Below are 24,665 nucleotides of genomic sequence, written 5' to 3'. Positions count from 1 at the left end.
TCTAGCCTAGTCCAGCCTGGTGGGAGAACAGAATAGGGGAGGGGGTACTAGGTTGGACTAGGCTGTAATAGGCTGTAATAGGCGGGACTAAGCTGGACTAGGCTGTAATAGGTTGGACTAGGCTGGACTAGGCTGTAATAGGCTGGACTAGGCTATAATAGGCGGGACTAGGCTGGACTATGCTGTAATAGGTTGGAATAGGCTGTACTAGGCTGGACTAGGCTGTACTAGGCTGTACTAGGCTGTACTAGGCTGTAATAGGCTGGACTAGGCTGTAATAGGCTGTAATAGGTTGGACTAGGCTGGACTAGGCTGGACTAGGCTGGACTAGGCTGTACTAGGCTGTAATAGGCTGGACTTTGCTGGACTAGGCTGTAATAGGCTGGACTAGGCTTGACTAGGCTATAATAGGCTGGACTAGGCTGGACTAGGCTGTAATAGGCTGGACTAGGCCGTAATAGGCGGGACTAGGCTGGACTAGGCTGTAATAGGTTGGATTAGGCTGTACTAGGCTTTAATAGGCTGGACTAGGCTGGACTAGGCTGGACTAGGCTGTACTAGGATGCTGGGAATTGGAGTTATGGCTGTTTAAAGCCCAGCCAATAGGAACACAGAGGGGGCGGGACTTACTACATTTCAGCCTGTCCCTGTTGGCCGTCTACCTAAGGAGTTTTGTAGGTTTTCGATGCCGGGAACTGGAGTTATGACTGTTTAACAAATTTGGCGAGAAACAGCGTCCCGGGAGGTCACATGATGGTAAACGCTTTTTACCATATTATAGTATGGGAGGTGTACACAATGTACACGGCCCATATTTCTAATAGTAGGCTGACTATGGCTCTCCACTGCCCCCCATTGAGAAAATATAGTCGGCACAGAAGTGTTCACGAATAGGAGTCGCGAGTGTTCACGCTCCCTAGCAACTATGGGAAATGAGGCGCAGTTTACGGAGCTAGTTCAGGCCAGGCAACTCAAGGGATTGGGCTAACCGATCAGGTGACTAAGTCACATGCACTCTTCTCCTGGTCGGTGGGTTATAAGTAATGCTCTGCCTACCTGTTCATTCTGGTTGCGGTCTTCTGCTGCTCTGACGTGCGACGCTGCTGCTGCTCTGCTGCCCTTACTTGCCTACGTATGCTGCTGACCATGAATAGTCTCATATTGTTCATGTAGGTGGTCATACAGCGTCATTGTTCCTTGGTTGATGGTTATTTGCGTTGCTGCCATTGTCCATGCTGCGCTAATTGTAGCTACTCAGCTGTGTGCTACTGGTTCTAAACGTGGTATTAGAACTTTCCTTAAGTAAAAAACTAAATTAAATTATGGCAAAATCGCTTGCTAAACGTTCAGCTTAAAAGCAGTGGCGTTCGTCATTGATCGATCTCAGTATGGTCGATCAGAGAGTTTAGAAAGAGAGTAACGAATTGTTTGTAGCACAAAGCTAATACAGCATGCTCGCTGCCCAGACAGTAGAAGCTTGATTTGGTTGTAGGCTACTCTCTTTTACCATGTGGAAAGCTTGAATTGTTTGTAGCTTAAAGCTAACATAGCATGCTGCTGCATTTAGAAGCTTTGTTTGTTATACAGCACTGCACAGTTAACATAGCATGCTTGCTTCCCATGTGGAAAGCTTCAATTGGTTGTAGCTTAAAGCTAACATAGCATGCTTGCTGCCATGTGTTTGTAGCTTAAAGCTAACATAGCATGCTGCTGCATTTAGAAGCTTTGGTTGTTATACAGCACTGCACAGTTCAAATAGCATGCTTGCTTCCCATGTGGAAAGCTTCAATTGTTTGTAACTTAAAGCTAACATAGCATGCTGATGCATGTCGAATCTTTGTTGGTTATACAGCACTGCACAGTTAACATAGCATGCTTCCTTCCCATGTGGAAAGCTTGAATTGTTTGTAGCTTAAAGCTAACATAGCATGTGGAAACTTGAATTGTTTATACCTTAAAGGTAAAATAGCATGTGGAAAGCTTGAATTTTGTTTGTAGCTTAAAGCTAACATAGCATGCTTGCTGCCATGTAAAAGCTTGATTTGTTTGTACAGCACTGCACAGTTAAACACAGCAGCCTTGCTTCCCATGTAGGCTACTCCCTTTTATTCCCAGCAGAAGACATTCCAGTGGTTTTTCATCAGGTAATGAAACTTGGCTAATTTAGCATTTTTATTGCTTCAGGTATAGAAGTATATGGAGCTAATTTTTGGGCAGAAAGTTTTGATCTTTTTCCAAAATAAGTACTGCTTCTAAGTTCTAATGCTGTTCTGCTGAGGCACTCTTGACTCTGGGAATACCCACAATGGTGCAGTACCATCTAGTTGGCTCTGAAGCTTCAAGCAGAGCTTCCAACAGTTGTAGTGCTGCTAGCACAAATGCTTTTGTAATATGTTTATACTTATCAAGGCTGTCATAGACAATCTGTGTGCAACGGGGCATAATATAAGACAAGAAGTCAAATTCAGACATGTACTCAAGCCAGGATAGGAAAACACAGCATGTGTATCAAATCAGTGTTGCCATGTCTGCTTATTATAAGCGACTTTGGGATTGTGTTTCTGTTAAGTCACTAGCAATATGATTACTTAACAGGGTTCATGTGAAGGAACCCCAGATTCATATGTAATCATGGTGCAAAAAATGTTCAATATTCTAAACATTTGTTTTGCGACTTGTTTTTATGGACTTGGCCGCTTGTTTCTCTTACAATCTGGCAACACGGCGTGGTGGTATCACGTGACTACTCCTTGGGAGTAATCAGGAAGTCTCATACAATACAGCATGCATCTTGGGTACTGTAGTCTATGCAACTGACACAGTCACATCATGGGGATCAGTTCAATGCTACCGTGTGAGAATAAGGTGAAAGGGCAAGGGTGTGCAGGCATTATGGCAGTGTAACTGTCATGTTAAATAGGTACACAACTATCATGGGATATTCAAGTTAATATAATCCACTCAGTGAAGCTGTTATTTCTGCATTCCTGTTCTATTCACTTAATTTATTGCTCAAGTTCAGGTAAGTATAATGTGGGCGGATTAGTTACAGATGCTTAAATAGATAATTACTTCATGGTGGATTTGAAGTCTTGTAAGTTGTAGCTCAAGCTATCACAGCAGGTTTGCTTCTTATGTGGATAGCTCTGGATTGTTTGTAGCATAGGCTAGCACAGCATGTTTTGCTTCCCACATGGAAGCTTGGATTGTTCGTAGCTAATTCAGTTGTTTTGCTTCTTATGTGGAAGCTTTAGATTGTTTATAGCACAGGCTAGCACTGCATGTTTTGCCTATGTGGAGGCCGAATTGTTAGCACAAGCTATCACAGTATGTTTTGCTTCTTACGTGGAAGCTTGAATTGTTGTAGCACAAGCTATCACAGCAGGTTTTGCTTCTTATGTGGAAGCTTGGATTGTCTTAGCACAAGCTATCTCAGCATGCCTTGCTACGTGGATAGCTCTGGATTGTTTGTAGCACAGGCTAGCATAGCATGTTTTGCTTCCCACGTGGAAGCTTGGATTGTCGGTAGCACAAGCTAAACACAGCATGTTTTGCTCCCATGTGTAAAGCTATCAAATTGTTTGTAGCACAGGCTAGCTCAGCATGTTTGCTTCTATGAGGAAGATTAGATTGTTGTAGCACAGGCTAGCACAGCATGTTTTGCCTATGTGGAGGCGAATTGTTTAGCACAAGCTATCACCTATCACAGCATGTGTTGCTTCTTATGTGGATAGCTCTGGATTGTTTGTAGCATAGGCTAGCACAGCATGTTTTGCTTCCCACGTGGGAGCTCGGATTGTTCGTAGCACAAGCTAATTCAGTTGTTTTGCTTCTTATGTGGAAGCTTGGATGGTCGGTAGCACAAGCTAAACACAGCATGTTTTACTTCCCATGCGTAAAGCTATCAAATTGATTGTAGCACAAGCTAACTCAGCATGCCTTGCTTATGGGGATAGCTCTGGATTGTGGTAGCACAAGCTATCACGGCATGCTTGCTTCCATGTGGAAGGTATATGGTATATAGAAAAGTTGGTTGCCAAGTGATGTTGTCATGTTATGAGCAACAAGCTTACAGAAGTAAAGTTATTGCAACAGGATAGATGGTGGGGCTTTAGTAGAGTCAAGATATCAGTCATTTGTCAATGTTGGCTGGTGCGCACCAAAAAAAAAAAAAAAAAAAAAAAAAAAAGAAAAAAAAAAAAAAATATATATATATATATATATATATATATATATATATATATATATATATATATATATATATATATATATATATATATATATATATATATATATATATATATATATATATATATTCCGCGAAATATCTCGCAGGACGGATAAAGAGGGACTCCGATCCTGGCTGCTCCTGTTATCAATAGTTGCACTATGTTGATGGGCTCTTTGCTTTTCTCATGCTTATCAAAAGCTGGGTGACTGGAAGTCTTTGTCCCCGTATAAAAGGCGCTGCTTTATCCGCTGGTATCACTGGTAACGAGTGTTGCAGCGCAACCAGCAGCTTGCGGTGTGCGACTGACTGTGTCAGGATTGAGGCCACACTCGCGCATTGGTGTGCAGCATGCGTCCCCACACATCCACAGTGAAGCACGCACTTTTCACTGTGGATGTGTGAGTGGCTTCAGGAAGTAAATTCCTGTCCCAGCGGTCTATAACGGCGTCATCTCGTCTAGGGTGGCTTACCATGGTAATTGCAAGAATAATTCTGGTTCTAGATTCCAGGCTGAACTACCTACGCTCTTGGCGGCACTGTGAGCTCTCAAGGCAGCGTGAGAGAGCTGCTCGAGATGTGGGCTTCTCAGTGTTCTCAGCACTATGCTGCATCATCTACTGTGCGGGCCAGCACAAGGCTCTCAAGGCAGCGTGAGAGAGCTGCTTGAGATGTGGGCTTCTCAATGTCTTCTCGGCACCTACTGTATGCTGCATCATCTACTGAGCTGCCTAGCCTCGCTGCTAAACTCTGCTAAATCAATTCTGCCAACCCTCTGGCGTCTGGCTCTGTTGGGCCGATCCAGACTTGCAACAGATGGCATTTCGTGCTAAATCTATTAGGCTATGGATGGAGAGGGATATCGGCGTTAGCTAACATTATTCACATGTCTAATAATCTGCGTCAAGCTCTGCAAGCTATAATTTAAGCTTGTATACCACATTCTTTCTGCATCAACTGCTATGATGCTAATTGCTAACATGCTGCCACATGGCGCTTAACCCATTTAGACCATGGCCGAAAAAAAAAAATCGCCTTCTAAATCCTGACTAAATTCTGGAAACTTCAAATAGTTTTAAAATATATATAAAATGCATGTTGCTATACGGTAAATGGCAACATGAACCCAAAATGGGTTAAATTGGTCATAGGATGGCCGGGCTAATCCAGAATTGCAATAACATTGTGTTTGTCTCTCCATCTGTAGGCCTAAACTTGAACTGGTTCACTGCAAAGCTGCGAGAGATCTGCTCAAGCTGCGGGCTTTCTCCATCCTCCGTATTGGTGTAGCTACACCTGCAGCGCTGCTTGTCTTCTGCTTCTCTGAAATCTATGGGGCGAGGGTCCTCATGAGCTTACGTAGATAACGTAGATATTGGTTAATAAGGATGACATTCTGCAGGCTAAAAGCTCATGAGTATGAGTGCTCACGCTGTTCTATCGCTAATTCAATAAATGCTGCTTGCGCATCACTGACTCTTTAAATTACAACTCGGGTGGATTGCTGGGGATTTAGTTTAGTGGTGATGTCATGGTGCTAAAGAAATTTGGTTTATTCCTATAGTGCTAAAAAATGTTGGTTTTCTATGGCTATGCAGTCAGGCTAATCATATCAAGCTCAGTCTATTAGTAATTGCTGCTCCAGGTATCGTTGGGTACTGATTCAGATTTTAAGTAAAGATAGCACGTCTTTACACACATAGTCAGTACACTTTATTTATTATGGATGATAAACAATAGTTATCATTCATCATAGGATGACCTCATTTATATATATATGTATATATATATAGCAGATTTCTTTGAAAAAGAAAAAATATAGAATGTCCTTTTCGAATCCTACTCGTGGTGCGGTACAGCAGTAGACACCGTAGTGTTAGGATACCGTCTAGGACTCCTGGGTTCAGGAATCAACAGGTACCTGGATTCATCAGGCTTGTTGAACACATGGATGCATGCTTGCATTTGTTTAGCTTAACAATCAAATGCTGAGGAACTCGGACATTTCATCATGCTTAGCTGAACACAAAGTTCCACCATTCTCACAGATGGTTGGTCCGGCGTCAGGCTCTGTGTTCCCAAGCGGTTTTGGGGGTTCTTGCTGTTTTGGGGGTCTTTATTCATTCCCTGTAAATGCTATTTGGCATGTAACATTTATTAAAATGTTATTCTTACAGGGAGTGAATGGCCTGACGAATGGCCTGACGCCAATGCTTCCTTATGCTTTCTATATCCATGCTCAAGCTTGCTCAATAAATATATATTCTAATCCAATCCAAGAGTTGTCTGACTGAAATGAGGCGCAGTTTACGGAGCTAGTTCAGGCCAGGCAACTCAAGGGATTGGGCTAACCGATCAGGTGACTAAGTCACATGCACTCTTCTCCTGGTCGGTGGGTTATAAGTAATGCTCTGCCTACCTCTTCATTCTGGTTGCGGTCTTCTGCTGCTCTGACGTGCGACGCTGCTGCTGCCGAGATCCTGCCGGATCTGCTGCCCTTACTTGCCTACGTATGCTGCTGACCATGAATAGTCTCATCCCACCGCCTCCCCGGCATCCACCTGTAGGTTCTGTTTCTAGATCCCTGTGGGGGTCTTTATTCATTACCTGTAAATGCTATTTGGCATGTAACATTTATTAAAATGTTATTCTTACAGGGAGTGAATGGATTCAGAGGCCTGACGCCAAACTATGCTTCCTTATGCTTTCTATATCCATGCTCAAGCTTGCTCAATAAATATATATTCTAATCCAATCCAAGAGTTGTCTGACTGAAATGAACTACTACGTGTTCACCGAGCCTAGTCTGTTCACGGGTCATAGCATTTAACATTGAGCACTACCTGCCATGAACACCCTTTCTATTGTTATTATTATTATTATTGTTATCATTATTAAGATATATTTTTTGTGTGTGATTCATGAGCGAAGTACCCAAATGGCTACTTTGCATAACAGGTTTACAAGTGAGTGTGAAAATGTGTCCTTAGTCCCCGCATACAGAGGCTAACGTTAAGCAATACAGCATTTTTGCTTCAGTGCGCTGCTACTATCCTATCTGCACGCATAAAATATTGTTACGCCGGGGAAATAAATCACCAATACACCCCCCTGTGCAGAACCCATGCTCAGGTGCCAGTCACACACCTCTCAGCAGGCGTGTGCTGGCAGGTCGCTCAAAACAAGAGCAAATAACAACAGTGGTGGAAAATTTACTCAATTGCTTTACTTAAGTAAAAGTATAAATACTGCAATGTGAAGTCCAGAATTCTAAATTGAGTAAAAGTACAAAAGTATTGGTATCAAAATGTACTTAAAGTACCAAAAGTAAAAGTGCTCATTAGGCAGAATGTCCCATTTCAAGTTTTCAAATGTATAACAATTTTGAAAATAGCAGATCTACAAGCTCACATGCATCGCATTGTGGGCTTGTAGATCTGCTATTTTCAAATGGCCGAAATGTATAGGGCTGAAGTGGTTAATATATGTTTTGTAATAATGATCAAAATCTACAAAGTAATTAGTAACTAAAGTTTTCAAATAATTGTAATGGAGTAAAAGTACAATATGTGGATCCGAGATGTGGAGTAGCAGTTATAGTATTGGAAATTGGAAATACTCAAGGAAGTAGGCTACTCAAGTACACCACTGCAGAGATTGACTTGTTGAGGCCTCGGGTTCCTAAATATGTTCCAACAGTGGCATCTGCTGTCACATGACTTAACTGACATGAATAGATCTTTATGTTGTGTGGAAATCCTTTGTTGGTGAAAACGAAAGTATTTCTCATACTCCTCAACCAGAGGACGGAGCATGATGTTGGAATATTTTTCCTTCTAAGTTGATGTTTGGTCTGTCAAATCATGATGTGGATTTATTTCAACACTTTCCCTGTTAACATGGACTAGCTGTTACCATACATCTGTGACAGGTAACGTTAAATAATGCATCATACAATTAAAACGTTATTTACACTTTCGTTTACAGTCAGTCACGAACAGACAGTGGTGGAGCGTGAACAGTGGTGGAAAAAGTACTCAAATGTTTTACTTAAGTAAAAGTATCAATACTGCAATGTAGAAGTACTCTGTTACAAGTAAAAGTCCGGAATTCAAAATGTTACCTGAGTAAAAGTACAAAAGTGTTGGTATCAAAATGTACTTAAAGTATTATAACCAAACATTTGAGTAGCCTGGCAGTTTGCCACCCACCCATCCACCCAACCTGGGGAACAGGGAGGGCATGGACTTAAATATGATTGAACAGCGACATCTACTGTCACACAATGGAATTGTCTCCACCAGGCTGAAGGCATGGCCTACTATGTTTTGCCCCCTGTCTGTCTGTCCGTCTGTGAACAGCTAATCTCCGGCACCATTGGCCGGATCGACGTGAAACTGTGCACACACACTCCCCGGATGCCAGAGCAGAACCTCTGACACAGATTGTTCAGATCAGCCTGTTTTAGCGCCACCAGTATGCTGAGTTTTGCTAAACCTTTTTTTTTAAATATTACTCCTGCAGATTTTGTCCAAACATATCGCAAATCGGTACACGGTATCTCTATAGTCATGTGATCAAGACAGAGCTGTCCGATTTTTCACATTCCATCTTGATTGGCTAACATTGGCTTCCAAAGTTTGCAGGAGTGGTCTACTTTGAACAAAATGCCACAAATCATGAACTTAGCGTGCGATTGCCGTGAAACTTTGCATGCACATTCCCACTAGGCCAAGAAAGAAATGCCACCCTATTTTTTTTCAAATCCGCCTCATGGTGGCGCTAAAACAGGCTGATTCACATGTTTACCTATAACTGCACTGCGATCGGCAGTAGAGGCCAAGGAAAAACCTCCATTTTGCCTTTTATAGCGCCACCAGCAGGTCCATTTTTCAAAAAGTTTTTTTTTATATTACTCACCTGATTACTTACCTGATTGGCTAAGATTGGCATCAACAATTTGCAGGAGTGGCACGCTTTGAACAAAATGCCTTAAATCATGAATGAGCGTCCAATTGCCGTGAAAGTTCACACATGCCTGTTTTAGCGCCACCAGGAGGCCGATTTTTGCAACCTGACCTGGTGGAGACCTGTGCTCTTTTTCTAGTTTAAATCCTCTGTGAAAAGTAAAGCATTTTCCAACATTATTTTCACAGTAATACGACGAGTATAATGTTGATTTATTTTTTCTTTCCAAATCAGTTTTACTGTGACATCATGATGTGGATTTATTTCAAAATGTTCCTGTTAATATGGACCATCTGTTGCAACACATTTGTGACAGGCAACATTACAACCTACAACTTCTTAAAGTTATGGGACTGCAAACGTTTGCAACAAATAAGGTTATTAAGGTTAGGGTTAGGCATTGTTTTTCTGAGGTTAGGGTTAGGATTAAGGTTAGGATTAAGGTTAGGGTTAGGATTAAGGTTGGGTCGGTTTTGGTGCCCAGAAACACCTGGTGCCCACTGTGTGTTGGTGCCCAGTGTTACTGGGGCCCAGTAGGTTTTGGTGCCCAGTGTTACTGGGGCCCAGTAGGTGTTAGTGTAACTGGGGCCCAGTAGGTTCTGGTGCCCAGTGTTAAATTACACAAAAGGAAACAGCAAGTACTTAAAGGTATCATGACATTCATTTTCACTTTTTTTATTTTCAATGTTTTATTTGGGGTTTTATGACCTCAATTACACCCCAAAAACATGAACTTAGAACATTCAGTGGATTTTCTGTGGTCTGGGGTTTTCTGAATAATTAGGCTGAAAAGTAATCTGAGCTTGGCCCTTCGACAGTGAGGTCACAGTCGATTAATCCCGCCCACTCTCCTCCTCGCCCCTCCCCTCCCCTATCCTTTCCTTTGGGGGGGGCGGAGCAGAGGCCAGGGGCGCCGATGACGTGGGGGCGTCGGGGCTAGCGCCCCCACAGTCAATTGGTCAGCCCCCTCATGAATCTCAGATGTCAGGCTCAAACTTACAGTACCATTACTATTACCATTACTATAGCGGGGCGCAGATAGGTGTTAACGCGCCGTTGACACCTAGAACAATTGCCCAGACAGAGAAACGGCTCGCGGCGGGGGGGGGGCGGGGCTATTGCGGCTCGAAAAATCGAACACAACTTGTTTAGACCAGGGGGACTCGGCACCAAGCGTCATGTGAACCATGGCTATGGCTGTGTGCTAAACATGTTCTGCAGGTTTTGGCTCTGCCGTGTGCCCTTATTGAAATGAAGGGTCGCTATGCTGTGTCCCTTGACTCCCTCGTCCTGTGTGCACTAACAGTCACTCACTGCATGCACTGAATACCAGTGGTGGAAAAAGTACTAAAATGTTTTACTTAAACAAAAGTATAAATTCTGCGGTGTAAAAATACTCTATTACAAGTAAAAGTAAGGTATTCAAAATGTACTTGAGTAAAAGTAGAAAAGTATTGGTGTATTTAAAGTACCAAAAGTAAAAGTACTCATTATGCAGAAGGTCCCATTTCACAAGTTTTCAAACGTGTAAAATGTATACAAATTCTTTGAAAATAGCAGATCTACAAGCTCACAACGCATTGCAAATCTGCTATTTTCAAATTGCCAAAGTATATATACTGTATAAGTGGTTTTGTAATAATAATAATCAAAATCTACAAAGTAACTATAGTAAATAAAGTTATCAAATAATTGTAGTGGAGTAAAAGTACAATATTTGTCTATATGTAGTGGAGTAGAAGTAACTATAGGCTACTACTAAAATAAGTACTTTTATTTAAGTAAAACATTTGAGGATGGGACACACTGAAGGATGGGTAGAGTGTTGTTAATGTTGTTTTATGGTCATTTAATGAATTAATTAAGCAAAAAAAAATCGCGCGCGCTTCGCGCGCCTACATGCCCGCGACGCAGTGGGTGGAGGGGGGGGGGGGGGGGGGCGAGTGGTGGTCAAGTTCAGCCCCCATGGTCGCGCACAAAAGTCAGCGCCCCTGGCAGAGGCGATGATTGACAGGCAAAATCCCTCACCAGCGACACCCGCAGGCAAAGATTTATTTTTTCATTGCAGTTGAAAAGGCTTTAGAAATGTGAGAGAAAAACACCTGCCATGGATCACTGGAATGGAATTTTCACTTAAAACTTTTTGTACACTTTTGAAGGACCAGGACAAAGACTTTGAATGTGGTGTAAAAGTGAATGTCATTAAACCTTTAAAGCCTGTTTGGTTTCCCATGCTTGCTTTTTGGGGGAGACATTGGACATAGAAAGGTATCGTGGGTTTGCCAAGTTAAGAAACATGATCGCAGCTTTAATCACATTGGAAATGGCCTCAAGCTGTACATTTTTGGAGAAAGTTTACATCGCTAGAAAAGTTAACTTGACGAGGCTTTGACCGAATTACAACACAGACACATGAGCTATGCAACGTAGAGAGACTGTATGAAGTCCCTGTGTGTGTGTGTGAGTCAGTGTGTGTGTGCTTGCGTGTTTATTTAATTGTATCGGTGCTACCTTCTGTGTTTGATTCGTGTCTGTGCTTACGTGACGCTGTGCGTTTGTTTTCCCTAGCTTCATTCACATTGGTGCCGTGTGCGTGTGTATGTGTGTGACGTGTGAGAGAGAGACAGAGAGGAGGGGAGAGAGAGAGAGAGAGAGAGAGAGAGAGAGAGAGAGAGAGAGTGTGTGTGTGTGTGTGTGTGTGTGTGTGTGTGTGTGTGTGTGTGTGTGTGTGTGTGTGTGTGTGTGTGTGTGTGTGAGTGAGTGAGTGAGTGAGTGAGTGAGTGAGTGAGTGAGTGAGTGAGTGAGTGTGTGTGTGTGTGTGTGTGTTTGAGAGAGAGAACGACTAGGACCACACGGCCGCTGATACTCCAGAAGCGGCCCATTGAAAGAGGTGGAAGAGGGGGGGGGTTGCGTGATGGCCCAATCACATCACTTGCTCTACAGTGGAAGAGCGCCCCCCCTCCCCTACCTGTGTGTTTTCATGGCCAGAGACAGAGTGTAGAAGAGAGAGTAACGTCACGCTTTGATCTCGCCGCAAAGCGGGCTGCTATGGGCTATAGTAGTTCCAAACATTGGAACTATCTCATTGAGACTGAGCCATTCCGCATTCCATTCTTACGGTGGGAGTCAACGCTATAGTATCGTAACTCTCTTATACGGCTCTGTTCACAGCACGCTGGCTGTGCAGCGTTGCCATGTCTGCTTATTATAAGCGACGTTGGGGGCTTGCTTTTCTGTAAAGTTGCTCGTAAATATTGGTAGTTGTGGCTTGTGGGTTGCGTTTTTTTGGAATAGTTTCGGGCTTGTTTCCTAATGTTGTTTAAACCAGTGGTTTTCAAACATTGTCATGGCAAGGACCCCCATATTAAATATATATTAATTTGTCCATAGACCCCCATCTGGAAATAATTTGTGCCAGGGATTTGTGTTAAAATGTTTTCCAAAATTACTTTCAAGATTTACTTTAATTTTTTGAAAATGGCAGATCTACAAGCTCGTTGCGACGCGTTGTGAGCTTTTAGATCTGCTATTTTCAAATAGCCAATGTAGAAGGGCTCGCTTCTTTTGGGCTTGTTTTCATAGACGAGGTTGCTTGTTTCTCTCTCAAAACCTGGCAACACTGTAGCTGCGTTTCATTCAAACCAGGCCACAATAACCTACCTGACCTGGCGGAGACCTGTGCTCCGAGGAGCACTTTTTCTATTTAATGTTTCAGATCAATCATTTGGATAATAAAGCCATATAACCACTTAAAACCCTCACAACTTGTACTTGCTCTGCTCCTTTTTTCCCCTACACCAACCTCTTTGCCGAAAATTGCCTTGTAGATCTGCTATTTTCGGCTAATGTTCTCCCCAGAATAGGTTTGATAGAGTTCAAGTGGCTAATGTAAAAAAAGCTTCCTATCACACAAAGATTTAGTGGCCCCTGTGTCGTAACTCTGAAGACCCCGTAGGGGTCCCAGACCCCCTGTTGAACACCCCTGGTTTAGAGTCTATATTGTGTTATAGCCAGGGCAGGAATTTCACGGCGGCCATGACGGCCATGGCTCTCGTTGCCTCTCTGTTTGGCTGTGAGCCCCTCAAAAAAATACATGCCCCACGGCCACAGTGGCCTTGATGCCCTTTGTGCACTGCCCCAGCTGATTTCACTGTTTTCTCCTAACCCAAGACCGGGATCACATCTGTGTCACTTTCATATTTATTTGACTATTCAAAAATAGCAGATCTACAAGCTCATAGCGCGGCACCGAGTGCAGCGCTATGAGCTTGCTAGCATACGTTTTATAAAATGATGTATGATGTATGTTGCTATAATCAGTGGTTCTCAAACTTTTTCATGTCAAGGACCCCCAAAATGATATGTATTTGGCCGCGGACCCCCATCTGAAAATATTTGGTTCCAGGGACCCCCAGAAGCAAAGATTTGAGTTTAAAATGTATATGTTACAGGGAGATTGGAGAACCAGGGAGATTGGCGAAGGCGCGCTCGTTTTTACCACCCACCCAGCAATTCTGTAGAAACAACACTAGAGGGAGCCACGAGCCAGGCTTGTGCACAAACATATATGGCCGCGACCACACACGCACACGCACACGCACACGCGCTCATGCTTTCAATTTAGAAAAAACACTAGAGGGAGCCACGAGCCAGGCTTCCCAACTAAAGTGCACAAACATATATGGCCGCGACCACACACACACACACACACGCGCGCACGCATACGCGCACGCGCTCATTCTTTCAATTTGGTTTATTGAAAGCAGGACTGTTAAGATACTTTTATTGTGTTCTGGCTTTTGTTTTAGTTTCTCCCTGACACACACACACACACACACACACACACACACACACACACACACACACACACACACACACACACACACACACACACACACACACACACAGTGATCCATGAAAATAACTATTCTGTCCCTATCGGTTTACAACTCGGACGGCGCTCAGTCGACTAGCAGAGCATCGGCCGGTCAACGCGGGCACTCGCGCACTCGGCCTCAAGCTCTGCTGAGTTGGTGCGCCTCCGTCATGGACAATAACTATTATCACGTGTGCGTGTGAACGCGTGTTCAGCGTTCCCCTAGCGTAGCTTCCTGGTTGCTACGTGGGGGGAACAACAAAAGACAGGTCCGTGTCGGCGTCGCATCAAAGCCCCGCCTCGCGGCTCCGTCTCCTCCTCCTCCTCCTCCTCCTCATCACGCCGCCTCGCATCAAAGCCCCGCCTCGTGGCGCTGCGTCCTCCTTCTCCTCCTCCTCGGAGGAGAAGGAGGACGGTTTATTACGCGAGGCTCGTGAAGAGGAGGAGGAGGAGGAGGAGGCTCCTCCTCCTCACGAGCCTCGCGTAATAAACCCCCGCCTCGCAGCGCCGCGTCCTCCTTCTCCTCCTCCTCCTCCTCGCGAGCCTCGCTAAAAAACCCTGTCTCGAAAAGCCGGAAGCAGACGGAAACGGAAATCTTCGATTGACGTTATTTCTGTATCCGGGTGTGTTACAATGAAATGTATCACTACGAGAGATGAGTATCGTTCTATATATATGTTCTTGACACCTTACAGACCTGGATGAAGCACTCCTTGACATCCATTTCAAACACATAACGCACAACCAAGGAGACCAGTGCTCACTTTGATATGCATCACTGGTTTCATCTACGAGTATCTATAATATATTTTGGCCTATTCTATTTCTTTCCTTATCTCTCTTTTTATGAAGGTGGCCAGGGCTTTTATGAGATCGCTATGTGTTCTGTATGATGAGAGTGAAATCTGACACCTCTTACGCGTATGTTTTTCTTATCTTTGACATTGTCTAAATGTAGTTTGAGTACACTGTCATACTGGCTAAACATTTGTACAAGTTCCAGGAAGTTGTCCCAGTTTGAGCTTGTGGCAGACTCCTCATCCCCTCTCGTGCAAGATACAAAAAGATGTCAATTAATCAAAAGTGAAAATGTCTGTTTCTTTGTTTCTCTCGCTCACTTATTGCCGTGACTTGTTTATCTAATAATGAGAGTTTCAATAACAACACATAAATCATTCTGCAGTGAATTACAACATAATTTATGATGTATAATAAATACATATAATTCAAAAATAAGGTTTTCACTGCTGTAAAAGAAGGCACTTCAAAGTAGGTAACACACAGTAAAAAACTCAGTGTTAATTTAACTCTGACTCAGAGTTAAATTAACTGTGTGTGTGTGTGTGTGTGTGTGTGTGTGTGTGTGTGTGTGTGTGTGTGTGTGTGTGTGTGTGTTTGTGTGTGTGTGTGTGTGTGTGTGTGTGTGTGTGTGGATTAGAACACTTGGTCGAGTGGCGGTTGTAAATCACAGATTCTCCAGAGTTAGTGTGGAAGTGTCCTTGAGCAAGACATTGAACCCCTAATTGCTCCCGATGAGCAGGTTGGTGCCTTGCATGGTTTCCTCCTCCATCGGCGTGTGAATGGGTGAATGCAACATTTAACATTTATGACTCTCAGCCTCACATTGTCCCACAGAGAGAGCGTAGTGGCATGTAGTTACCACAGCATCACAGACAGTGAGGACAAATAAAATCAACAATAAACGTCTATAGTCATAACCGATCATGTCACGTCACTGCATCGGTGCAGAATTGTGCTCGGCCACAACTCAATGAATCTTAGAGTCGATTATTGTCCACAACTCTAGTGGACAGGATCAGTTGTTGTTGATGTGTGTAGGAATCCACTTTGACCATCTGTCTCTCTGTCTCCCCACCCAGCTCACCACTTCATCTAACCAGCCAATAGAAACCCTTTTAGTATCAAGTGTCAACGTGTATCTGACGCTGTGTGACCACAGTTCTACATGAACGTTTAACGTCTCCAGACCAGGACCACTGACAGACAGAAGTCATGGCAGGTAAGCATACTGTACAAGCAAATGTTTGTGCGCTTCATTAATAGTCCTACCAACTAATGTATTTTCTAAAAAATAAGATGAAATGTACACACTGGCTACAACAATGAAATATGTTTATTGCTCCAATGTAGAAAAAGAGTTTCCTGTACGTGTGTCAACAATACCCAGCAGAAACACACAAGTGAAGTAAATATTAAGATAAGTTAGGACAAATAATATATAGTTTACACAAACTCAGCTCAGTGACCTTGTGGATAAAGTGTCAGCCTTGAGATTGGGCGGTCGGGTTCGATCCTCCAGCTGGGTCATATCAAAGACTATACGAACAAAACCCAATACCTCCATGCTTGGCACTCAAGGTTTGGATTTGGGTCCCTGTGACATACTAGCATCATGTCAAGGTGTACTTGTACATCATGGCTGGGGGATGTACTTTTACATGAAGCTGCCTCACGCTACAGCAACAGGATAGGCTACATGTCCTATGGTCCACATGGTTCCCAAGGCTACTTAATTACTTAGTTAAATTTCTCTCTCTCTCTCTCTCTCTCTCTCTCTCTCTCTCTCTCTCTCTCTCTCTCTCTCTCTCTCTCTCAGAGAGCAGCACAGCATCATCTCAGCCATCACAGTTGCATCCGGCTGCCATGGAGAGAGGACGCACAATTCCGAGCTCCGTACTACAACGCAGAAAACATCTGAAATTCTTGAGAAAAATCCTCAACGTCAGCAATTACATTGTTCTGATTTACGCTGTGATCTTACAGGGACTCATTTTCACAGAATCTCGAGATGTGCAGCTTCCGAGTAACTCCAAGGAAAAAAGTGCATCACCAGGAAACGTAACATTGATGCTTACAAAAGCACTGGCCGGGCGAAATGTGGTCTCTTCAAGGAAGAACAAACAGACACAGCTAGATGGCAGAAGGCAGTTAAAGGCGATCATAGCCATGACTTTGCTTCTGTCCGGGAATATACATCCAAACCCTGGACCAAACCCTGGACCCATCGCTGCCACACAGTGCCCGGAAATCATGCCTACAGAGACCGCTAGCATCCCAGCTAACGGGGCAAACAGCAGCTTAGCTCTCGGAGCTAGCAATGCTAATGATACCACCCTGCCTTCTGGATCCAACAACACCGCTGGTAACACAAGCACTGGATATCCACACCAAAGCCTCCCTGTTACGAATCAGCCGACAAACAACAGTGTCTGGGCACAGACTACCTCACCTGATACAGATGGACCCCCAGAGGCCGTAGGAGAAGACCCGACCATCCCACCATCTCAGCCGGCAGCGACAGACACAGGTGGGAATTCTGTCCTTCTCTAAAACTAAACGTGATGAGTCTGAAATTGAGATTGAAGGTTATCAGACATCAGGAAGGATAGAGATAAGTGTGGGGGAAGGGGTGTGTATTTGTGTAAGATCTAACATTACATTTAATGTACTCTCAGACATACGAAACAACTCCACATAATCTATCTGGATAAAAGTAATTTATCCTGACGCTAATTCCCTGATAATTGGTGCCATCTACTGACCAAAATGCATTTTAATAGAGGAGTATGTGACAGACATAGTCATCTTGGATTTAATTCTGATTAGCGACTACAACACCAAAATTCATGAATCTGCAGTCTATTGTCACAACACAATCAGATTCTGATCAGTGAAAGCGCTAACAACAGCTCTGGAGAAAATGAACTGGTCCAATGTTCTACCGAGGAGGCCTTGTCTGGTTTTAAATCTGCATTCTTGTCTGTAATCGATATCGTAGCACCCACGATAGTTGTACAGGTCAAAGCCCGCACTGCACCTTGGATGAACGGAGACATCTTGAATGCTATCAATGTCAGAATATTCAGAAGGACTCAAATGCCGAAAACAGCAGCAAGAGGCAGAATGAAGCTAACTCAGTCTTTACTTAAATTCCCCAAACCAGAAAAAGGTCAATACCAGAGGTATGTCATCAAACAGCAAAACAAGCAAGGGCAAGGCAAAAGGTTAATCCAAAAACAACCAGTCAACTTCTCAGTCCAGGAACAAACGGGTAAGAGGGTGGTGGTTCAGGCTGGAACAGAAGACAGGCATTACTACGACAAACTGACAAATGGTAATGTTGAACAGTACAGGCCTTGGTTGACAGGTTTGACTCTAGAGACATGGAAAGATGGATGGATCCGACAAAGGGGGCGAGGGAGTTTGAGACGGACTGCTGAAGGGCTGATTACCTTAGAGACAGGGAAAGGTCCCACAAAACGAGAAGCCAACTTGTGTGATTCCACCTGTAGAGGCAAGTCCCTGGATGACAACCACAGTCTCTGGCCCCAAAGGTAGGAAGGAGCTGGGCGACGACGACGATCGGCATAGTGCTTGACCCTGGCAGATGACCGCAGCAAGTAGGACCGGGCGGCCTGCCACACTTTGTGACAGCGGCGGAGGAACTGCTGGGCAGAGGGCACATAAGCCTTTTCGTCCTGGGAGGGAAACGGAGAGGGCTGATAGCCGAGACAGCAGTGAAATGGAGACAAACCAGTGGAGGCAACAGGTAGAGAGTTATGAGCATATTCAGCCCACGATAGTTATTCAGCCCACAAGGCCTGGTTGTGAGAGGAAAGACTGGTGTTTTTATTTGCGGACTAAGTGATCATTACATGATCTTTTATAACCGAACCCCCCCCCCACCTAAGACCGGTTACCACAAAACAGTCATGACCAGAGACATCAAAAACTACGAAAGTGAGGACTTTTATCACAGTCTAGAGATACAGGACTGGTCCGACGAACTAAACAGCACACAGGTAGACGAATCTTGGCATGGCTTCAAAACCAAATTCACCTCAATTTTGAATAGCATGGCTCCCATGAACCCATGAAAACCACCAGGGTCAAAACCCGCTCGGAGCCATGGATGAATACTTACTGCAATGAAAGTCAGAGACAAAAAGTGCTCTGAAGTTCATAAATGTGAGACCAAGCTTGCCAAACGCCTCAACAATGATCTCAAAACCCACCTTATGAATCTCATAAAACAGTGAAATCAGCCTAAAAATGAGGTAACTGCTATGACCAGATCAGCAAGAAAAAACTACCTCAATGATAAAATTTAAGAAAACACAAACAAACCACGTTAGCTTTGGAAGTTGCTTAACAACCAACTACTGTAGGCTGCAGAAAAAAAATAAAACCAGGTTTACAAACATCAACATTAAGTCGGACGACACTCTCATTACAGACAAGCTGGATGTGGCAAATCGCATAAACATCTTCTTTACAACCATAGCCACAACACTGATAAACAAATTGCCCTCTCACTCTGGGCGTTTTGGTGTAGAGCACATCCAACAATTCTACAAAAACCTAGGTGTACGCAAAGATGATTTAAAACTCTCCACGGTGACAACCTATGAGGTGTTCAAAAGATTGAGTGCACTTCAACCACACAAGGCCACTGGCCTCGCCAATATTGCCTCCAAATTTCTCAAAGACTCACCTACCTCCATCATCACCCACATAGTAAACCTCTCCATCAAACAGGGACAGGTTCCCCATAATTTCAAAATAGCGAGAGTAATCCATCTGTACAAAAAAGGAAGTAAATTAGGCCCCGGCAACTACCGCCCTATTTCTATTCTTAGTTCCATCTCGAAAGTCATGGATAAAAATGTTTATGATCAGGTTGAAAAGTATCTTGCTGAAAAAAACTTAATTTACAAATTCCAATCTGGCCTCAGAAAATACCACTCCACTGACACATGCCTTCTCTATTTGAACGACCACATCAAACAAGAGGTGGACCAGGGCAAATACTGCGGCATGGTCATGCTGGACCTCCAAAAGGCTTTTGACACCATTAATCTCTATTTTGATTGGTAAACTGAAAACAATTAGTTTTGACAGTAAATCAGTGGGCTGGATGCGACCCCCCCCCCTAGTGAGCTATGGTGTTCCACAAGGAAGCATGCCTTTACGGTTCCTGATATATGTAAACGCGATCAGTAGTACTCACAGAACGTAAACTGCTATTCTGATTACAATCTCAGATCATCCCTCTCCACTGACACCATGCCTACTATATTTGGCCGACTACATCAAACACAAAGTAGACTCGGGCAAATACTGCTGCGGCATGGTCATGCTGGACCTCCAAAAGGTGTTATACAATGTAAACCATTCAATACTACTGAATAAGCTGAAGGTTGATTGATTTTGATAACACATCTGTGAACAGGATGAAATCCTACCTTGAGAGAAGAGAACAAGTGGTTGATGTCAAAGGAACCGTCCTCGTCCAGTGAGCTGTGGGGTTCCCAGAGAAGCATCCGAGGCGTTACTGTTCCTTGACAATAATTTAATCTCAAGTAAAGAAGAGGTTACCTATTTGGGCTGCATTTTTGATTAAAAGCTAGCCGGTGGAAAAAAATTGCATTAAAAGTGATCAAAATAGTCAATCAAAGAACATGATTTTTGGGCAGCATTTCCTCTTTTCTCAACAAGAGTGCACTAAAGACTCTAGCTGGAGCCCTCATTCAATGCCTCAGCCATCACAGGATGGTAATAATTTTAACACAGGATTTTCTTTTTCTTTCTTCTATTTAGTTTAGAATCATTTAGGATGATTAGTGGACAACTTTATAGGAAAGTGAGGCAAATGTTTAAAAGTAGTCCATAACTCATTCACCATTTGTTACATTTCTCATACAGCAATAGCTACAATGAAAATATGATTAGTTTGTAATTAACCAATAGGCAGGATCATTCAAGGACAGGCATACATAGAAAATAACAGCCAATATATCTATATGAATATGTACATAGAGTTTCACCAACGGCTACGTTTTAATTCCTCTCATCTTCAGAGAAACACTTCATTGACCAACACCAGCGTTTATTGGTTGAGAAGGTGACCATGGTTAAACCCATCCTGGATCTGCTCCTGGAGAAAGAAGTCATCACTCAAGAGGGCTACAATACTGTGACATCTAAGGTAAAGTTAATAATACATAATAATAATAATAATAATAATAATAATAATAATAATAATAATAATATGTAATATAATATTATAATATAATTAGGGCTGGGACTCGATAAAAAACAAATCTAATTAATTAAAGGCTTTGTAATGAATTAATCAAAATGAATCGCATGTTTAATCGCATCAATATTTGCCCTGAGAAGTAATTTCTTTTCAGTTCAAACGGATTTTGGTATATGAGTGAATCAATGAGTGAATACATAAGTTTAAGCAACAAAATAGTTATTTTTTTATCAAGGTGGTACTAAACAGACCAACAGAGCAGTTTTACCATAAAGTGGAGACATTTTAGGAATATATTCAGAGATTCAGTACACAATACTTTCAAGTACATTCCAGAACAGTGAAACCCTGACCACTAGGAGAAATACAAAATAAAGATGTCTTGATTGACATCGGCTTCTTGTCTGTTGGTTGGTGCACCGGTATGATCGGTAAGCCTGAAACTCGCTCAGTGAGAAAGGTTCCGTGGTGCAAAATCTAAGCAGGATTAAAATGCGTAAATCTTTTTGATCCCATATTTTTTTTCTGCAATTAATTAATCGAAATTAATCAGTTAAAGTCCCAGCCCTAAATATAATATAATAATAATATAATATGATTATACGTTTTTTTGTGACGTCTAAGGCCATCGATCAGGACAGGATGAGGGAACTCTATACTCTACTGAATTCCAGAAAAGCCAAAGACTTTTTCTGCAAAGGTCTTGAGAAACATGAGAAATGTCTTCTCAGTGAACTGTAAGTAATTATAATTTAAATTCATCTTTAGGCCAAACTTTGTATTAGCACTGTTATTATACTCTACAATTCTTCATTCGTTTTCATCTTTATTTATTTTTCAACTTTTTTTTCATTATCTTTGGTTACGTTTAAATCACGTTACTGACAAATGTTTTGGTCCTATTGACTATGTAGTGCAGTGGTTCTCAACCTTTTCAGGCTGTGACCCCCCCAAAATAATCATTATTTGAACTGGGGACCCCCCACCCTGAAAAACACTAAGGAATTGTAGGAGTTGAGGCATTACATTTAGTTTGACTCGGTTCATATTGTGATAATAGTGCCTCACTGTAAATCAGCTATTTACATAATTTGTGTCCTTTATTTCTTTATTTCTTTATTTTCATTTTAGAGGTATTAAAAGTCCTAACATTTAGAAATATGCAGATACCTGATATACACGTATACTGTATGTTGGTTTGTTTACTGTTTACTGTTGTGAGAAAACAATGTTGTGCATTAAGCTAATCACCTGGGGACCCCCCAAAATCATTTGGGGATCCCCCTAGGGGTCCTGACCCACATCTTAAGAACCACTGCTATAGAACAATGTATTATTAATACAGAAAAGGTAGATTTATATACGGTTAGTATAAAAGGTTTTGCATCTCACAGCAGGGACGCTCACCCTGTTCCTCTACCACTCAGTTCAGCGGCTGCAGCCCCAGGTGAGTCTGTTCAACTATAATTGAAGACATTTCAATTAATATGGCTTAGATCTACTATCTACCTGTGAAATACAATTCAAATTACCTTCATTGCTGTCAATTAAAGGTGCTGTAAGTTATATTTCTTGGTTAAAAGAAAAAGGTGTTTTGTTAAACAAAAACTAAAGCTCTATATTGTGATCGTAATCATAGAGTTTTTGTTCAGTAATAGGGTTCTCCCCTAACCTTGTTCCATACCATAGACCCCGCCCACTCTCTGAGTGGACTGCCTCTTGGTCTGGAGTTGTAAATGGGAACCTAGGACTTCTCCGGTACAAAATGTATTGTCCAATGAGAGTCGGAGGTGGGCGTGGGGATCCCTTAGGATTGGTTTTGGGGAAATTCTAATCCCCTCCCCCTTGTAATCGCCGACACATGGAGCCAATGTCAGACTGAAGCTCCACGCAGCTTCAGGCTGATAATCAGGCTAGGTCTCCCCATCTCTCCAGATCAAATATATATATTTTCAGGTGGGTTACAAATTTAATCCGCTCAGGGGAGAGAACATCACAAAGATCATGTGTTTTAGTTTTACTTTTGTTTGTTTCATCTCTCTCTCACCTGTTATGTCACCTGAACATTAATTTTCTGTGTACTAAAGAGTTGGCGAGACAAGGAAACACGTAACTGCAGAGGTTATAATAGAGGTTATAATAGTTTTGGATTTTTCATTATAGTTTTGTTTGTTTAGTTTTAAAATTGTTTTCCCTAATTCTGTTAGTTTTAGTTAGTTTTGACAAAAAAAAACGAATTCAGTTAGGTTTAGTTCGTTTTTAGAGCGGGTTTGCTAGTTTTTATTTAGTTTCTATTTTTGTGAGAACGTTTAGTTTTAGTTTAGTTTTTATTGGTTTTAGTGTTTTTTTTTCTCCATACGTTATTTGTCAGGCGCAGGATTCAAAAAGGTCAGAGTAAGTATTGTGTGATAAAAACTCAACAAAAGAAAATATATATATTCAGTTACTGTTTGACAATCAACCATCCACACAACTATAACAGTCCACAAGATAGCAGCCTTAAAGGGGAATTTTGGACTAAAGTTTTCTTACCTTTTCTATGACGTTATGATATCTTAGGATGAATGGTAAAGTAGAAAAATTTCATAACTCCACCCCTGAGCCGCCACAGCTTAAAAGGTGCGCGGATAGGCCTTAGGTTAGATCACATATTTTAATAGCTTTTTTTTTCTTTTTTTTTTGTGAGATCTGACGTTCATAGTGACAGAACACTGTCCCAAAAAAAAAAAAAAAAAAAAAAAAAACAGAAGTCTCGCTAGACGAGATTGAAATCTCGAGATTTCAATCTCGTCTAGCGAGACTTCTGTTTTTTTTTTTTTTTTTTTTTTTTGGTTGCATAGTGTTCTGTACTTTACTTTAGACCAGGGGTCTTCAACAGGGGGTCCGGGACCCCTAGGGGATCCTCAGAGCTACTATAGGGGTCCGCCAAATCTTTGTGTGATAGGATGTTTTGTTTTTTTACATTAACCACTTGAACCCTATAGCATCCCTATTCTCAGGGGAACATTAGCCGAAAATAGCCGATCTACAAGCTCACAACGCCTCTCGCTGCAAGGCGTTGTGAGCTTGTAGATCGGCTATTTTCGGCAGAGGTTTGGTGTAGGGGGGAAAGGAGCAAATCAAGTACTAAGTAGCCTATTGAAGTTTTAAGTGGTTAAATGTCTGAAATTAACAAAAAAAAATCATTTACACAACACTGATGACAGTCTATGAAGCTATCTATGAAATCGACTTTAATCTGCAACACAATTCCATACAATATGTAGTGGGGTCCCTGCTTCATCTGTCTCTCAGCTAAGGGGTCCCTGCTTCATCTGTCTCTCAGCTAAGGGGTCCCTGCTTCATCTCTCTCTCAGCTAAGGGGTCCCTGCTTCATCTCTCTCTCACGCACACGCACACGCACAAGCACACACACACACACACAGCAAGAGATGACATTAACAACTGTACTGTACTTCATTCAAACACAGCAAGTGAGCCTAGACAAGCCTACTTCAAAAGTAAACGCACACACACACAGCTTTTGCGAT

The 24,665-nt window shown here is 42.4% G+C and overlaps 2 protein-coding genes across 2 annotated transcripts in view; one reads left to right on the top strand and one right to left on the bottom strand.

Moving 5' to 3' along the window:
- Positions 1-24,665, bottom strand: part of gyg1b (glycogenin 1b) — a 439,315-nt gene that overhangs the window by 103,834 nt on the left and 310,816 nt on the right. The gene's annotated exons all lie outside the window — the stretch shown is intronic.
- The window catches only part of LOC308077547 (NACHT, LRR and PYD domains-containing protein 3-like), a gene marked incomplete at its 3' end in the record, with an annotated part of 55,577 nt that continues 38,940 nt past the window's right edge, over positions 8,029-24,665 (top strand). The window contains exons 1-6 of the mRNA XM_080418296.1: positions 8,029-8,159; positions 15,953-16,092; positions 16,690-17,400; positions 20,954-21,081; positions 21,760-21,872; positions 22,530-22,582. Of these exons, the coding sequence (XP_080274422.1) occupies positions 16,086-16,092; positions 16,690-17,400; positions 20,954-21,081; positions 21,760-21,872; positions 22,530-22,582 (1,012 nt within the window). The 5' untranslated portion in view covers positions 8,029-8,159; positions 15,953-16,085. The remainder of the gene's footprint in view (positions 8,160-15,952; positions 16,093-16,689; positions 17,401-20,953; positions 21,082-21,759; positions 21,873-22,529; positions 22,583-24,665) is intronic.

Source organism: Gymnoscopelus braueri (assembly GCF_963280865.1).
Source record: "Gymnoscopelus braueri genome assembly, chromosome: 21".
Taxonomy (NCBI): domain Eukaryota; kingdom Metazoa; phylum Chordata; class Actinopteri; order Myctophiformes; family Myctophidae; genus Gymnoscopelus; species Gymnoscopelus braueri.
This window is presented reverse-complemented; position numbering and strand designations above follow the sequence as displayed.